An 18126-nucleotide genomic window follows, 5' to 3' on the forward strand; every position below is an offset into this window, starting at 1 on the left:
CAGACGGAATAGCCAGGAGGCTCACACTGACATAGGGTGGGCCTAGGCTCCAACACAACAATGTGCTTACAGGGAAAGTGAGTGTCTGTCACAGAGACACAGGTCAGATGACAGTGGAGGCAATGGGACATCAGAGATTGCTGGCCCTCGGGCGCTCCCGAGGCAGGAAGGGTCCTCCTGCCAAGGTTTCAGAGGGAGTACTGCCCATGCCCTTGACCTCAGACCTCTGGCTCCGGGACTAAATCCGTTGCCGTGAGGGTTCTGCACCCAGCTGTGGCACTTTGCTAGAGCAGTCCCAGCAGACTACCGGGAAGGGGCATGATGAAACAAGGAACCATTTTGAGTCTTCCTCCTTTGCCCTCCCTCCCTGCATGGACCCCATCCTCACCTGAGGCTCCGGCAGTAGAGCAGCTGAGGCAGCAGGCTCTGGAGGACACTCTGGCTGAGACACAGGGACAAGTTGGCCTCCCGGGAGCAGATATCAGACTGTTGCAGGAGGTAGGCCAGAGCAGTGCGATGTGAGGGGCCGCTCAGCCCAGCCAAGGTCCCACTCTGCATGGCCTCCTCCACACTGCAGGCCAGTTCTGTGTGCTGCAGCTCGTGCAGGCAGTACAGGACATTGACAGCTCGCGCACAGACTGGAGTGGCAGGATGCAGCAAGCCTTGCAGGACCTCAGCCGCCTGGGCCCGGTAGCTCTGGTGCTCACCTTGGGCCAGCAGGGAGCCGGCCAGCAGAGTATTAACCCTTGGAGACAGGAGGCCAGAGAGGAAACGCAGGAACACATCCAGCCTCCCATCCTTCGCTTGTGTGGCCCGCTGGGCTGCACACCTGAAATGCGCGAGGAAACCCAGCCTGGGCCAAGACATGCCACTCTCGGTGAAGAGGTCAAAGATGGCTCTCTTGGATGCACTGTAGTAATATGTGGCTGCCACAAACTCTTGCAGAGACAGGTGAGTGAAGCAATAAGCTGCCGAGGAGGCCAGAGTCTCTTCCCGTTGCAGGAGACAGCTGCACAACGCGCTCTGCAACAAAGCGAGGTCCACACCAAATGCCTTCATGTCTTGCTCATAAAACACGTATTTCTTCTTGACCAGACCATGGAAGGCCAGGCGGCCCAATGTCCCCACCATTTTGCGAGCTCCCTGGGCCACCTGCTCAATCCTAGGACTTACCTTTCCCTTGTCCTGCCCCTCCCCACCAAGGGCCATCCTAAAGTACCAAGAGTAGAGCTCACACAGGGTCTGAGGCAGCAGCAGCTCTGGGTCCAGGACAGCCAGCTTGCTGTGGTACAAGTGACCCAGGGCCAGCCCCATGAGCCTACAAAAAGCTGGCACAGTGCACATCAGATACAGAGCCCTGTTGGCCTTCACTTGACTCAACACCTGGCCTAAGAGGGTCTGGTCCTCAGGAAATATCTGCTCCAGACACACTTTGATCTCTTCCTCAGTAAGGCCCCGAATCTCAGTCATCCGGTCCACGAGGCCCCCAGGGACCTGACCAGCAGCACTGGGACGGGAGGTGATCCAGACAGAAATTTCTGGAAAGAGGTTGCCTCGGATGATGTTAGTGATCAGGTGGTCTACCTGGATCTCCTTCTTTGGGTCTGTGCAGGCCACGGTATTGGAGAATTCCAGGGGTGTCTTACACTCATCCAAGCCATCCAGGACCAGGAGGACTCTGTCTGGGGCTGTTACCACCAGATTACTGTCTCCAGTGTTTGGGAAGATGGAGTGGATGAGTTTGTCCGCAGACAGCTTCTCATAGGCATTAAGATCCCGAAAGGTCAAGGGCAGAACCAGTGAGAAATTCTTGCCCACTTGTCCTCTGGCCCAGCGACGAATGAAATGCCTCACGAGAGTAGTCTTGCCGATGCCGGCCACTCCAATGGTGACAGAGACGCGAGGCGGGATGGACACCCGGGACAGAGGCAGGAAGAGCCTATCCAGGGTGATGACCCTGGCAGAGTGCCAGACTCCCCGTGTGGCCTCCACCTGTGTGAAGTCATGCTCCCTGAGCTGCAGGTCTGTCAGGCCCTCTACCAGCAGGAGGCTGGCCAGGCGGTGTGAGGGGCCGTCCAGTTCTGGGTCATTTCCCACCCTGCTCAGCAGGGTCTCACAGTGCCTCCGTATCCTTGAGTCTGCGGGACACAGGACAAAACAGGTAAGGTCCCAGGGCAAGGTGGGAGGGTTCAGGTACCCCTCCTCCCACCCCATGGAAGACTTACCATTGCTTTGGGATCCCAGGGGCGAGTCTGGCATTTTGTTAGGGGCCTGTAGTAACCGACAGCCCTTCCCAGCCAGCAGATCCACAAAGGCCTTCACCTGCTCAGCTGGGGAGCCAGCGCTGTAGGCCAGGCATGTCTCTCCGTCAGTCCTCAGCTCCTGCTTCCTCATGGAGTCTGAGACTGAAGCCAGGAGCTGTGAAGACTGACTCCAGACTGCTGCCTGGTGGACCTCTGTTGTTTCCTAGCCGGTAAAACTAATCACAGAGATGTAGGGGCCAAGGGAGCAAGACCGAGAGGTTTGGACTTGGACTCTGGCTCTGCCACTTACTAATCGGGTGACACCGGGCAGGCTGTGCCATCTCTCTACACCGTGGTTTCCTCACTCGTGGCCTGGCAACGGTGATGCTGTTAGAAGCAAGGAAACCAGCAGGAGGGAGGCGGGAAGCAGCCAGTCTGCGGGGGCAGCAGTGCAGGAGTCCATCTAGTTACCCTGGGAAAGACGAAAGAATGGAGATGGCAAGACAGTGGTGAGGTTGGCGGGTGCCAGGGCTGAGGACACGGAGGCGGGGCCACCGCTCCGTGTGACACTGTAATGGCATCTGGGTGTGACTGTGTGTGTGCAAGTGGGGACCTTGTGTGAACTGGACTTCTGGTGATCATGTGCCAGTTAAGAACCGGAGGTCCCTCACTGTAACAAATGTAGCCATTTGTTAACAAACACGGTTAGAGGATGTGGATGGTGGAGTCTGTTGGGGCAGGCAGAAGTAGGCGCGAACTCCGTACTTAATCATCCTTCTTCCACAAGCCTGAAACTACTCTCTTTTTTTTAATTATAAATGCTCAGCCAGTAGTTCAGTCTTACTACTAACTAGCCCTTACATTTAAATTAATCCATAATTCTTGTCTATGTTTAGCCACGTGGCTTGGTAGCTTTTCTCAGTACAGCATTCTCATCTTGATTCCTCTGCATCTGGCTGGCGACTCCTGACTCTGCTCTTCCTCTTCCCAGCATTCTTAGTTTGGTCTCCATGCCTACACTTCCTACTGGCTACTGGCCAATCAGCATTTTATTAAGCCAATTCGAGTGACAAATCCTAAAACTACTCTTAAAAGTAGGATTTTACTTTTTAAAAAAGGAAAGGGAAAAAGGAGAGGGGAGGGAAGAAGGAGAGGGAAGGGAAGTCCCAGGACTCCCAGAGCAATAACACAGTGACCTCAGCTTTCCCAGTCTTCCTGGAGCTCAGGGGCCCTGGGCCTGTAGGAAGCACCATCTGCTGCTGAGGCCAGAGGTAGAGAGATGGCCAGAGGTAAAGCCCTCCACATCCCACCTGCTCACACCCTTTTGCCACAGCACTGCTTCTCCGAAGCTCTCCTCCAGCCCGTCCCATTTATGTCCTCCTCACAGGCACAGGGCCACAGCAGTCCCTTACGGATTTGTAGGTGGAGACCAGTCATCCATTGTTGATAGTTCTAGAAGAGAAAAAATAATGGAGGAGGGGTCAGCAGAGGTCATGGTCCACTGCTGCTGGCAGCAGCCCTTAATGTTTAAGATCGATCCAGGAGTCATCACTGCTAAGAATCTGGCAAGTCCTGGCTGCCCTGGGCTTGGCAGCCCTGGTTCTCTGGTTCGGTGGTTGGTTAACTGAAGAGGAGGTTGCTGTCAATGGACTCCTGGTTTTGAAATTGCACTGGGGATTGGTGTCAGTTTAACTTGGCATGAACATTTTCAGACAGAAAATGCTGAAGTTTAGCAGTAAAAAAAACAACCATTCTGATCATAAGCATGTTGGAGAGTCCATAAATGTAACGCATTTAAGGTTAAGTCGAATGAGCTGGACTAACCTGGGAATGCTGACGCCAGCTAGGATGAGGCCGCTCTCTCTTCAGTCCTGCACAATCCTGCTGGCTTTTGCTCTTTTGGTTCCCGAAATGTTCAAACCAAGGGGGAAAGCAAGTGGGATTACAATCGATGCTGTGATATGCTTGGATTTGTGCTCATATTTAGATACCTGTTTATAGATTATCTAGTAAACCTTATTTCTCATTTACAGCTTAGAAAATAACAGCTGTTTACTTGAATCTAAGCGTATGTAAAATAGTTTCTTGTTGACCTGGAGAGATGGCTCAGTGGTTAAGAGCACTAGCTGCTCTTCCGGAAGACCACAACACCCGGAAGACCACAACACCCACATGGTGGCTCACAGCCGTCTGTAACCCCAGTTCCAAGGGGGACAACCTCTTCTGACCTCTGCAAACATCAGGCATGAAAGTGGTACACTGATGCACATTCAGACGAAGCACCCAAACATATAAAATAAAATAATAATGACAATAAAATAGTTTTTGTTGTCATTCTGAATATTGTTGGTATAAAAGATGACTAATTTTTGTATCTCATCATATTTCAATGAATTAAGCATTTTTGTTGACTCATCACTTTTCTGATCGTTTTCTGAAAGCTTTCAAATTTTCAGGAGGGTCCTCTCATATATGTCATGGCCGAGTAGCTTGGTGTTCCTGTGAGACTCCTAACAGTGGGAGTGGGTGCTGTCTGGGTATGCTACCTGCTTGTGTGACCCTTCTCCTCCTGGGTTGCCTCACCCAGCCTTGACGGGATGCTATGTGCCTGCTCTTATTGTAGCTTGATATCTGTGTCTGATGGATGTCCCTGGGAGGCCTGCTCTTTTCTAAGGGGAGGAAGAGGGGGGTGGATATGGGGAAGAGGGGAGGTAGTGGGGAGAAACTGGGGAGAGGGGAGGGAGGGGAAACTGCAGACGGGATGTAATGTATGAGAGAAGAATTAAAAAATAAATAAAAAACCCACAAATTTTCCGTAGGAATAATTTCATCTTTTAAAATAAGATTTATATTGTGTTTATGTGTACGTATGTTCATGTCTCTGTGGGTTTGTACACATGCATGTGTGTGCCCACAGAGGCCAGAAGAGGGTGTCATTATAGGTGGCTGTGGTGGGTGCTTGAGACCAGACTTTGATCCTCTGTAAGAATAGTATTACTCTTTTTTTTTTTTTTTTTGGTTTTTTGAGACAGGGTTTCTCTGTGTAGTTTTGGTGCCTGTTCTGGATCTTGCTCTGTAGCCCGGGCTGGCCTTGAACTCACAGAGATCCTCTTGGCTCTGCCTCCCGAGTGCTGGGATTAAAGGCATGCACCTCCGCCGCCACCGCCGCCACCACCACCTGGTGTACTTTTTTTTTTTAAGATTTATTTATTTTATGTATATGAGTGCTGTATCTGCATGTTGGAAGAGGGCATCAGATCCCAGATAGTTGTGAGCCACCATGTGGGTGCTGGGAATTAACTCAAGACCTCTGGAAGAGCAGCCAGTGTCTCTCCAGCCTCATAATTTCATCTTTCTGAATTGTCACTCACTTTGAACAATTTGGCAACCAGTCACCTTTTCCTGGAGCAGTGCTGGCTAGCACTTGTACTGTGTGTGCACCAGGAGTAGTTCTGGATGAACTATTGGATATAATATTTGGGCAGATTTCTAGTTAATTTTTTTCCTCTTGGGGACACCTCCCCATTCCTATCCCATTCAGCTAATGTTGCGTGATGTTTCCCAAAGGCATGCTGTATCCCACACACTCTGTTACGCTCTGTATTTATATCATTTAACTTTCTTATAAGAATGACCCTCTACCTTTGCCTCTTTTATTTCATAAACCAGAACACTGAGGTTAGTGACTTTCCTAAGGACATGTGGCTGGGAAGCATGGAAGCTGAGCCGGGATGGAAACCGAGGCCTCACTGGTCCCAGCACCTGGGTTGTGTTACCACCTCTGGTATACACACGGTTCAAACACTTGGTCCTTGGGTGTGGTGGTGAATGACATTAATCTTGGCACTTTGGAGGCAGGGGCAGGGGGAATATAAATTTGAGGAGAGCCTGGGCTACATAGCAAGACCCTGCCTTAAAAAAAATAGAGGAATGTCTGTTAATTAGAAAGGATTTTTTATCCATTTTTTCATCCATTCACTTAACCAGTAAAATTTTAAAGTTTGTAGGTGAATGTGTGTGATGGTGTATGTGTGTGGTATATGCGCCCAGGAGTGTGTGATATTACACACGCACATGGAGAGGCCAACTGAGGATGTGAGTTGTCTTGCTGTACATTCCGCATTACCCCATTGACACAACCTGGACCTCTGCTGGCAGACAGAAAGCTCCAGAGACCCTCCTGTCTCTGCGCACCAGTGCTGGGATTATAGCCACAGCCATGCCCAGCTGTTACATGTGTGCTAAGGATTTGAACCCAGGTCCTTGTGCCTGGTCAGCAAGTGTTCTTGCCCACTGAGCCATCCCCCAGCCTCTAATCTGAAAATCTGTTTGCATGTTTGTTTGCATATGAGACATCCAGAGTGTGGCCCTGGCTGGCCTACTGCTTGCTTTATAGTCCAGGCTGGCCTGGAACTCATGTAGTCCTCCTGCCTCATCCTTTCAAGTACTGAAATTACAGGAATGTGTGAGCAGGAAATGCTTATTGAGGGTGTCTTGTGTGTTGAAGACATGGGGAATAGGAAAGTGAGCAAATTGGGAAAGTCCTTGTCCTGTGAGTAGGGAGGCGTGGGGGACAATGATGTTGGAGGAGAAGGAAGAAGAAAGCATTCTAAGGTGACTGGTGACATGCATGTAGTCAGCAGCAGGGGTGACAAGAGCTGGCTGTCTGTGCGGTGGGATGGGGGGTGAGACAGCTGCATGAGGTGGAAGGGAATGGGCTGGGGAGGTGGCTCAGTAGGGAAAGGGCTTGCTGCCCAAGCATGAGGACCGGAGTTCGGATGCCCAGCCCCCGAGTAAAAGCCGGTATAGTGATATGTGCCTGTAAGCCCAGTGCTGGAGCACAGACAGCAGGTCGTGAGCTCACTGGCCAGCCAATGCAGCCCAACAAGCTCAGTGTCTCAAAAGGAAAGCGATGGGAGGACACGTGATGTCCACTTCTGTTCCCCAAAATACATATACAGGCATGTGCACCTGCACACACATCACACCAACACACAAATACACACAGAGACACAAATTGGAAGGATTAGACGGTAATGAAAAGAGCATTATAGACAGAGGAAATAATTAGGAAAAAGAAAAATGGGACTGGAGGGTTGGATCAGTACTTAAGAATGTTTGCTGCTCTTCCAGAGATGTTCAGTTCTCAGTATTCACATCAGACAGCTCACAACTGCCTATAACTCCAGCTGGCCCCTGAGGGCACCTGCACACAGCTGCCTGTAACTCCAGCTGGTCCCTGAGGGCACCTGCACACAGCTGCCTGTAACTCCAGCTGGCCCCTGAGGCCACCTGCACACAGCTGCCTGTAACTCCAGCTGGCCCCTGAGGCCACCTGTACATACCCTGCACACAAATGTCCTACACTCACACAGACATATACACATGAATACAAATAAAATATTTTTAGATCTTATGTGTAGGGATGTTTTGCCTGCATACATGTCTATGCATCACATGTGCCTGGTGTGCATGGTGACCAGAAGATGGCTTCAGATGCCCTGGAACTAGAGTTACAGGTGGCTTTGAGCTGCTGTGTGGATGCTAGGGTTCTCTGGAAAAGCAGCCAGTACTCTTAACCACTGAGCCATGTCCCAGCCCCCAACTAAATATTTAAAAAATAAAGCTAAATATGATATAATTCATAGAAATATGTGACTAAGATGGTGAAAAGAAACAAGTATGTCTATGGATCAAGAAAGAAGAACACTGAGCTATCAGTTTCATCTAATTGGCAAATATGAAGCCATAACGTGGCCCTGACAAGAATGTGGCAATATTAGGAATATTTTTTAAGATTTATTTATTTTTATTTGATGTGTTATGAGTATTTTTCATGAATGTATGTTCACTATGTGTGTGCAGTACCTGCGGAGGCCAGAAGAGGGTGTCAGGTGCCCTGGAACTGGAGCTATAAATGGATGTGAGCTGTCCCCATGTGGGTGCTGGGAACAAATCTTGAGTCCTCAGCAAGAGCAGCAAGTACTCTTAACTGCTGAGCCATCTCTCCAGCCCAAGAAATATTAACACATTGGTGATGGAAATACAAATTAGTATAAAAATGATGGAATATTTTTTGTAAGGCTGGGGATGGGTCCTGTTGTGCATAATAGGCAAGCTCTACCACAGTGACCACATCCCCAGCCCAAATTAAAGATTTTAATTTGCCAGTAGAAATTCTACTTATGGGAATTAAATTTTTTGTGTATATGTGCATGCAAGTGTGTGTGTGTGTGTGTGTGTGTGTGTGTGTGTGTGTATGTGTGTGGTGTATGCACAAACACGTGTGAGTACAAATGCCTGTACATGTGCGGAGACCAAAGGAGGATGTCAGATGTCCTGCTCTGTGTCTCTCCACCTTACTCCTCTGAGACAGGGTTTCTCACTGAATCTGGAACCAGACTGGTGGCCAGCCAGCCCCAGACATCCTCCTTTCTCTGCCCACCTCAGCACTGGGTTATGGATGAACAGCCACACCTAGCTTTTCACATGGGCGTTGAGAATTTGAACTTGCATTCTCATCAAGTGCTCTTACTCCCACTGAGCCCTTTCCCTAGCCTTGTGGGAATTTATCTTAAATAAATAATTATACAGATATTCAAAGGTGCAACTACAAGAATGTCCATAAAACATTCACAACAGGAAGAAGTTGAAAGGGCAAAACAGTAAATTTCTATCCAACAAGAGATTGATAAAAATAAATTTGGTTTGGTTCTACATCAAAATACTAGGCCATAGAGTAAAGAAAGGCCAACAATGTGTCAAACTATGATAATGCACACAGTGCACTCTTTATTTTGAGGCAATGTCTCATTGTATAATCCTAGATATCCTAGAACTCACTCTGTAGACCAGGCTGGCCTCCAACTCAGAGATCCACCTGCCTCTGCCTCCCAAGTGCTGGGATTAAAGGTGTGTGCCATCCTGTCAGGCTTCACAGTATACTTTTTATCTTTCAATGTCATAAAAGTTTAAAACATCTTATTTTAATGTACAATTTATACAAAATGCATAATTTTGAGTGTAGTTAAATGAGGATCCTTTTTGTGCGATGCTGAGAGTTAAGCCGGAATCTTGATCCTGGTAGGCAAGGGTTCTACCAATCAGCTATAGCTTCAGATCTACAATACATTTTTTTTTTTGTTTTTTTTGAGACAGGGTATCTCTGTAGTTTTGGTGCCTGTCCTGGATCTTGCTCTGTAGACCAGGCTGGCCTGGAACACATAGAGATCCGCCTGCCTCTGCCTCCCAAGTGCTGAGATTAAAGGCGTGCGCCACCACCACCAGCTCTACAGTACATTCTTTTTTTCTTTTCTTTTCTTTTTTTTCTGGTTTTTCGAGACAGGGTTTCTCTGTGTAGCTTTGTGCCTTTCCTGGAACTTGCTTTGGAGACCAGGCTGGCCTCGAACTCACAGAGATCCACCTGACTCTGCCTCCCAAGTGCTGGGATTAAAGGCGTGCACCACCACCGCCAGCTCTACAGTACATTCTTTTTTTCTTTTCTTTTCTTTTTTTTTTTTTTTTGGTTTTTCGAGACAGGGTTTCTCTGTGTAGCTTTGCGCCTTTCCTGGAACTCGCTTTGGAGACCAGGCTGGCCTCGAACTCACAGAGATCCACCTGCCTCTGCCTCCCGAGTGCTGGGATTAAAGGTGTGCGCCACCACCGCCCGGCTCTACAGTACATTCTTATATTGAAAAGTTAAAGTACAGAATACAGGGCCGGAGGGGTGGCTCAGCGGCTAAGAGCGCTGGCTGCTCTTCCAGAGGAGCCAGGTTCAGTTCCCAGCACCCACGTCAAGTGGCTCACAGCCACTGTAACTGCAGCTTCAAGGAATCCCTTCCCCTGTTCGGGCCTCTGCGGGCACCTGCAAGTACATGTGCTTACATAAACACAGACACATATGGCACATACATTTAAAAGTTAAGGTACTTAAAAAATTAAAAATTAGCCGGGTGGTGGTGGCGCACGCCTTTAATCCCAGCACTCGGGAGGCAGAGCCAGGCGGATCTCTGTGAGTTCGAGGCCAGCCTGGGCTACCAAGTGAGTTCCAGGAAAGGCGCAAAGCTACACAGAGAAACCCTGTCTCGAAAACCAAAAACAAAAAACAAAAAAATAAAAACTATAACACAATTATAATAGGATACCATTTTGTCTCATTATAGGAAAAAGCTATAGAAAAAGCTGGAAATATGTGGTAGTGGAACTAAGGAATTACCTCTTATTTTATGAATTTCAATTAGTCAAAGTTCAATAACAAACACTGCTTCTTCCTCGCGCTTCAGTAGATTGCTTACAGAAAGTAATACATAGTCATTAAAATATTTAAATAATACAAAGATGGAGTATGATCTTACTTCTATTCACCAAGCATAGAATGTTTTGTTTGATGGTTTAGTGTTTTTAAAAATGAGGATGGGGCTGGCAAGAGGGCTTAAGAGGTTTAAAAAGTGCTTGCTGCACAAACATGACAACCAGAGTTCTAACCTGCGATCAAAGGAGAGAAGCGATCCCTAAAATTGTTCTCTGATCTCCACATGCATGCAATGATATACATATGTGTGTGCATACACACATACACACACACCACACACACCCATGATAATAATATATAATATTAACTATTATGATATTATTTATTATATATAATATTATACAAGATATTCATATTATTAAATTAAAATGTGAGAAGACAGAGGGGACGTGCACTACAGAAGAAAGTATCTCAATGATGAAAATGTAAGTCTCGCCATTCACAGCTGTGGTTGTGTACACAGAAAATCCAAAACACTCAGAACTGACACATGCTTCCGAGGTGCCAGACACAGGGGCAGTGCTCACAAACAGTCCATTCTACTTCTACTTACTACCAACCATCAAGTCAAAACAGAAACATTAAGATACCATAACAGTCAAACACTGGGAACGATCTTAGCGAGAAGTCCGCACCCTCTACACTGACACTCTAGAACATCAGGGGAGGAGATGAGAAAACACTGATAGAGAGATCTAGGCTCATAGGCATTTATTTCCACCAAGGCACAGGTACCAGAATGTTCTTGACAGTTTTATTCATAAATATCTAAAGTAGTAAGATCAACAATAGCCTGGGAAATTTGGGGGCCATGAAAAGACACAAACTGCCGATCCAATCTACCACACAGGTGGCCTCACAGCTTGCCACAAGAGCACATGCTCTGGGATTCCATTTCTAGAGAGCTTTAAGTCAGGCAAGCCAGTATCTGAAAGGACAGATGCTAAAATAATCGCTCTGGGGTGACTGCTTCTGCCTGAGAGGGGGCATGAGAGACGTCTCAGGAACCAGTTTCTGCACATTGATCTGAGTGGTGATCTGAACATGTGCACAGTACCCATTGATCTGAGTGGTGATCTGAACATGTACACAGTAGCCATTGATCTGAGTGGTGATCTGAACATGTACACAGTACCCATTGATCTGAGTGGTGATCTGAACATGTACACAGTACCCATTGATCTGAGTGGTGATCTGAACATGTACACAGTACCCATTGATCTGAGTGGTGATCTGAACATGTACACAGTACCCATTGATCTGAGTGGTGATCTGAACATGTACACAGTACCCATTGATCTGAGTGGTGATATGAACATGTACACAGTACCCATTGATCTGAGTGGTGATATGAACATGTACACAGAGCCATTGAGCTCGTGTTTCTCTGTGTAAGGTACATCGTGACTTGCTGGCAACTGTGTGAAAAACATAAATGTAGTTGGATCAAACAAAGTGATACAGTGTCATCCTGTCCACATCAAAGGCCAGGATACTAGGGGCCCTGTCGTGCTTCCTGGTGGGTGTTTTCAGGGCATGGACCAGGGCTAGACACTGCTTACTGTACCCAGATGCCCACAGATACCTTACTGCCGCTATTGACCAACAGGATGAGGAGACCATGTTTCAGGAAGGCCTAGGTTATCGCTTCCTGGCTCTGGCAGAGCATTATATCTGCTGGAGCCTATTCTGTTTCATGCTTCTCTCCCAGGGCTGCAGTCCTGGTCTGGGCCTGCTGATTCCCTTCCAGAAGGCTGCCTTGCTCTGCCTACCTTGGCTTAGAAACTGGGTGGGGCTTACTGTGATGGCTGCCACCTGCGATGCTCATATCTCTGGCCACAGGACCTTGGGCTCTCCATTACCAACCCCTCACCCTTATCCCCCTCCCAAGGCCTGACCTGTACTATGGCAACTATCTGGCTTCTGAGATCCTGAAGGAAGAGTAGCCCCTGGCCTAAGGAGACACTTGCCTTCCCCGACCTTTAGTCCCAGTGTGAGGGTAGATACAGCCTTTGTGGGATAGCTGAGGTGAGCCTCTAGAGTCAGGACCAAGGGGAGCCCCAGGGCCTAGGAGCCTGCCCATGGGGTGGATACCATAGCTAACACTCCCTATGTCCAACATTCAGCTGGCTCTGCAGCAACGCCTCTTACAGGTCTCTCATGGTTCTCAGTCTCAGAATGACAAGTTTCAACTACCACAGGGTGTGGCTAGGAGTGGCCTAGGGGAGGGGGGTACTTATGGGAACTGGACCTGGGAGCTGTATGTACCATCTCTCTTGACCTTTGGGGCAGGTGCTGGAGTTGTTTCTCCTCTTACAGATGGGAACTGAATGCCAAGAAGAGGGTCACCTACTTGGGATCTGCAGCCTGGGAGGGTCAGGGTTCCAGTAACATTGCTGCTCCCTCGTGACAACCAGCAATGCATTCTCCTCCCCCATGCCATCACCAAGACAGAGGAGCTGGGCTTTCTCACCTAGAACCTGTCCTGGACCATTACCCTAGAGCACGTTGAGTTTGCTCTACACTGAAGCACGGAGCCCCAGCAGCTCCCGGCACCCAGGGGTCAGTGTTCTGGAGCTTCCCCAGGCCCAGGATTGCTCAAGTCTTAAGAGCTTCTGGCCTCCTCCAGCTGTCCACCCCTCTCCTCCTGCACTGGTGTGCTCTGGACTCCTTACCTCCCTGCCTTTGTTGCTGCTCCAGGGTGCTGAAGTGGGAGCCCAGGGAGCTCCATCTGCCTGCTCCTGGGCTCAGCTCTGCTCCAGGAGGCAGGAGGCCATGGTTGTGGTGGAATGCCTTGGGTAATCAGTGGCAGACCAGCTGAGTCTGGGGTCTTGGTTCCAGAGCTGAGGAAACCTTCTCTGAAGGGATCAGGGGAGTTTACCACACTGATCACACCGGGGTAAGGAGTGATAGACCCACCACATCCTGCACCCCAGGCGCTCACCCACTGTCACTACAGCTCAGCTCCTCGCTCTTCCTGTGCGGGGCTCCACCTCAACCTTCCTTCCTGTCTAGTTTTAAAAGCCAACAGCCTTGCTGACAAATCAGTGAGCCGGCTGGGCCCCAGGCTCACATCGTTGGTTTTGTCTAAGGCTCACCTCGTTGGTTTTGTCTAAAGCGTGTGGAAATAATGTTGGGTCTCCATTCTGAGTCTGAGCATCCCTACAGCGTGTGCTCAGGGGGTAGTGCAATGCCAAGACTCTTGACATGTCTTCCTCCACCCACCAAAAGCAGACAGACTCCATCAGGAGGTGGTGGCTTTTAGGCGGGTGGTGGGGAAGCCAAGCGAGCAGGGAGGAAGTCCGCACCTGGCCTTAGGTCACGCTACCGAGAGACAACTAGTGGGGTCGGTGCCTGTGCACTTGCAGGATTCGGTACCCTGTGACTCTTTTTAGACCTCTTCCTTTTCACCCAAGGTCCCTCTGGCCTAGCTCTAGTCTGTCTTCCTGTGAGGCCCCAAAGACAGTCGCCTAGATCCTGAAACAGCAGAATGCAGCCGTTCACAGCAGGAAAGTCACTTTGTCCCCCAAGACAGGCCTCAGTGGGTATTCTACTTTGGCAGGGAAGGCAGGGGAAGGACATGGCTCAGAGGGAACAAAGGAGAAAATTCACAATAACTGAACTATTTAGGACATCTAGTGACAGGGAGCAAGCCATTTAATGTGAAGCCACTGAGATGAGTTTGGAGACACGGTGGTAGCCAAGTGGCAGGGGCCTTGGGCTCTTCAGCAGGCACCTGGGAGCAATCGTCATTGGAGTCTGTTGGGTTCAGGTGCTGGCAGCAGCCTGCGTGCAGGGACGCCCGGGACGGGTAAGGCCCCCACGATTGTTACTGTTCATCTCCCATCGAAAGGGGAGGGACCTGACGGCAGGTTAGGAGTGCCGTTTCAAGACACCTTCTGCCCATCTTCTTCCTCTCTGAGCACACAGGAACATGTCAGGCACTGGAGGACACAGTGGTGAGGCTCCAGGCGGACAGGGTGTAAAATCAGTGGCTGCTGTCCTGGCCAAGGGGGGCAGCAAAGGTGCCTAAAACCCGGTACCTACAGGATGTTGGAAAACACAGAGGCCTGTGGGCCTCCCACACTTAAGAGGCCCAAGAGGCTCAGTTGCCTCCTCTAGGGATTTGGCAGGAGAGGAAATAACTTCCTCTCTGAGGACCCTGGGGAGCATCCCAGTGCCAGCTCCCTCCTAACCTCCCAGCAATGGCCACCAGCCCATACATGGGCAATTCTGCTCTCTCTCTCTCTCTCTCTCTCTCTCTCTGAATATATTCCTCCAGATCATCTTCACTCTAAGACTTTCTGTCCCCTGAGAACAAGACAGCAGGACAGGAAATGGTCTCAGTTCTTCCTAACTTGGGGAGTGTGAGACTTCTTGCCTGCAGATCAAGGGCCTTTCCCTGTGAGCTCCCTTATCTATCCAAGCTAGGCTGTGGCTCAACACAGGCTGCTTTAAGTAGACAAGGCTAGGCCATGGCAAGGGCTGGACCACAGGAAGTGAACAGGCTGGAGGTCCGGTCACATTGCTGTGACTCTGTCTCACTTGTGTTCAGTGAACATTGCGGGCTAAGTGCTTTCTTCTTGGCTAATCTTAGGACGGCAGGTGGTTTCTGGAAGGGAACACCCCATCCCCAGTTTATTCAACAGGGGCTCCCTGTACCCATGTGGCTTCAGCTTCCCGGGAGGTGGGAGGCAGCCTGTGTCTTGGTTTCCTCTTCCAGTGGCTGGCCCAGCGCTGTGATGCTAGAGCCAGTGTTTTTGTGGAAAGGTTGAGGGTTTTCCCCCAAGTTTCTGTCCACCTGCTACTAGTTCTAGATGGTGGCCACAACTCCACAGCAGTGGTTCATTTTAACCTCCTTCCTCCAGAAGCAGCAACTCTTCACTGGTTGTGTTAGAAGAAGTAAATGATGCTGATTACATAGGTGTAGGGGTTCGAGACTGTTGGGCTACCCATGGCACACATGTGCAGCCTTAGCCCTACTTCTCAGCACTGCTGGCTGCCAGGAGTCAAGCGGACCCAGCCTGGTAACAGGGCGAGGCAGACTCAGTCACTGGCTCGTCTCCCTGCTTTTAGCCATCCAAAGGCTTTTTGGCTTTTTAATTTTCCTAAACTCTTCCCTCAATATGGACAGCCTGGCCTCTTTACTTCTTGTGGGTCATGGACATTTTCTGAGGACAGTAGGGTCCCCTGCTTCTTCCTGGGAGGGATAGGCATCTTCTGAGGACAGTAGGGCCCCTGCTTCTTCCTGGGAGGGATGGACATCTTCTGAGGACAGTAGGGTCCCCTGCTTCTTCCTGGGAGGGATGGGCATCTTCTGAGGACAGTAGGGCCCCTGCTTCTTCCTGGGAAGGATGGACATCTTCTGAGGACAGTAGGGTCCCCTGCTTCTTCCTGGGAGGGATGGACATCTTCTGAGGACAGTAGGGTCCCCTGCTTCTTCCTGGGAGGGATGGGCATCTTCTGAGGACAGTAGGGCCCCTGCTTCTTCCTGGGAAGGATGGACATCTTCTGAGGACAGTAGGGTCCCCTGCTTCTTCCTGGGAGGGATGGACATCTTCTGAGGACAGTAGGGTCCCCTGCTTCTTCCTGGGAGGGATGGACATCTTCTGAGGACAGTAGGGTCCCCTGCTTCTTCCTGGGAGGGATGGACATCTTCTGAGGACAGTAGGGTCCCCTGGCCTCTTCCTGGGAAGGACACACAGAGCGCATCCCAACCACAAGCCTGTTGAGGTCCTAAGATCCTGTGTCTGTCTTGTCTTGACAACTCAACCTCTCTTCCCTCCAACAGTCCATCCTGGGGATGACTCCATCACGTCTAAAATGTGCCGCCCTCTTCAGCTTGCCTGAAGCTGCCTGCCCCAGACGTCAGAGGCCAGGAATCTGTCCTTGATGGCCCCCCGAGGGCCCAAGGGTACTCCACTTCCTTCCTTGTTACAGGGCTAGGAAAGAAGCCCAGAGCCTTAGGTATACCAGGCAGGTGCTCGATCCCTGAGCCACGTTCCAGCTCCCGAGAGAACGGCTGGCCGGTCTTCCCTATGGTCTGATGTCTTTCTACATCAGTGCTGCACATCACTGTGTTCACAAGGCAGGGCTGACTCAGCAGGTCCGTCAGGACCAGCCTGGCACTTTTGACACCCCAGATGAGACTCAGACTGTGTCCCTGGCCTGCTTCCCTGAGCAGCAGCAGTTAGTGCCTGTGAGGGCACTATTAGTGTGAACACGGGGTCAGTGAGAGTGCAAGTGAGAGAAAATGAGTATCTCTACCTGTTCTCTAAGAACCGTAGATACGAGGGCACTCAGCAGTCCTGGCACTCTAAGACAGAACGTGTGCAAAGGCCTTGGTGGACAGCGGGCAGTGGGGCTTGCGTCGCTGTGTTCCCCATAAACTTCCCAGAGAGGAACATCTAGGTTTACTTAATCATTTATTTTAAATAAAGCCTTGTTTTTATTGCACTCATATAAAACAACTTCACTGTATTTAAAACAGACAAGGACATTCACAGGCTATGGAAATCCCAACTTCTCTTTTTTCTGGCTCTCCCCAAGGTCCACATTGCTCCTGGGTCAAGGAGGCTTAACAGGCATGGGAGGAGCCCACAAACAGCATGCTTGTTGGGGGGGTCTTCATAGTTGTGCTGGGCCCTATTCACAGTCCTGCTTAAAGAATGCTGGTGACAGTGACAGGTGTGGGCAGGCACCGGGTCAGAGCAGCGCCTGTGCTGCAGTGGTGCAGGCCGCCCTGGGGTGTCTGGGTCAGTCTGAATGCTGAGAAGGCAGGCTGGGCCTGATACCCATCTCAGAACGCACGACCTGGACAGCCGTGCTTGGGTGCAGTGGACACAGAATGTAAGTGAAGAAGACTCAGGTCTTGCCCTGGTCAGCTGGGATCGCCCACTGCCTCTCAGGAACACACAGGATGGGGATCCTGCTTGGGCCAAAGGGGGAAAACTGGCACTGACCGAGGGGGAGGGAGGAAGGAGTGCCTGGCTCTAAATCCAGGAACGACACTGAGAGCCGGTACAGCCCCGGAGAGTATGCTGGTGATGTCATCCTTTACAGAGACACAGGCTGATGTCCCAAGACACACCCACAGAGGCCTGCCTTGCACCAGTGTCCAGGCCCTTGGGCAGGCAGCTTCTAGGTGGAAACCTGTCATTTCTGGTCCTTTTTCTTTCTGCCCAAGGGCTGCCGTCTCCTCTGCTGCAGCTTCTCTTTTCGGGCTGCAGCAGTTGTGAAGGTGATACACTGGGCATCTAGGATGTCCAGCAGCTTGCCCATGGCCACAGGAATGCCATCCTGCTTCAGCTCAGCCTGTAGCTCAGCCAGCTCGAGAGGCTGGTATGTCAGTACCTTCCTGTACAGGGCAGGCTTGGAGCAGATGTAGCGTCTCACAGCCTCCTCTGTGTCTGCGGCCCGGACGGCAGCTTGCGATGCTGGGACCTCCTCCTCGTCATCCTTGTCTTCACCTGCAGACTCTAAGGCAGCTCCAAACACACAGGAGGAACTGAAAAGAACAGGTCATGATCTGTGACATGCTTTTCCGACAGCCCTCAAGACCAGGCGTCCCTG

At 50.2% G+C, this 18126-nt stretch overlaps 2 protein-coding genes across 5 annotated transcripts in view; both read right to left on the reverse strand.

Annotated features, from left to right (window-relative positions):
* Positions 1-13873, reverse strand: part of Nlrc3 (NLR family CARD domain containing 3) — a 31541-nt gene extending 17668 nt beyond the window's left edge. Inside the window, exons 1-4 of the mRNA XM_052759201.1 lie at positions 13230-13873; positions 3554-3695; positions 2226-2715; positions 389-2138 (exon numbers count right to left, since the gene is read on the reverse strand). Coding sequence (XP_052615161.1) covers positions 389-2138; positions 2226-2394 — 1919 coding nt within the window. The 5' untranslated portion in view covers positions 2395-2715; positions 3554-3695; positions 13230-13873. The remainder of the gene's footprint in view (positions 1-388; positions 2139-2225; positions 2716-3553; positions 3696-13229) is intronic.
* Positions 13874-16962: 3089 nt separating this feature from the next.
* The window catches only part of Slx4 (SLX4 structure-specific endonuclease subunit), a 29746-nt gene continuing 28582 nt past the window's right edge, over positions 16963-18126 (reverse strand). For all 4 annotated transcript variants that reach the window (XM_052759233.1, XM_052759234.1, XM_052759232.1 and 1 more), the window contains one exon: positions 16963-18061. In XM_052759233.1, the coding sequence (XP_052615193.1) occupies positions 17710-18061 (352 nt within the window). In that variant the 3' untranslated portion in view covers positions 16963-17709. The remainder of the gene's footprint in view (positions 18062-18126) is intronic.

Source organism: Peromyscus californicus, unplaced genomic scaffold, assembly GCF_007827085.1.
Source record: "Peromyscus californicus insignis strain IS unplaced genomic scaffold, ASM782708v3 Scaffold_3__1_contigs__length_106647218, whole genome shotgun sequence".
Classification (NCBI taxonomy): domain Eukaryota; kingdom Metazoa; phylum Chordata; class Mammalia; order Rodentia; family Cricetidae; genus Peromyscus; species Peromyscus californicus.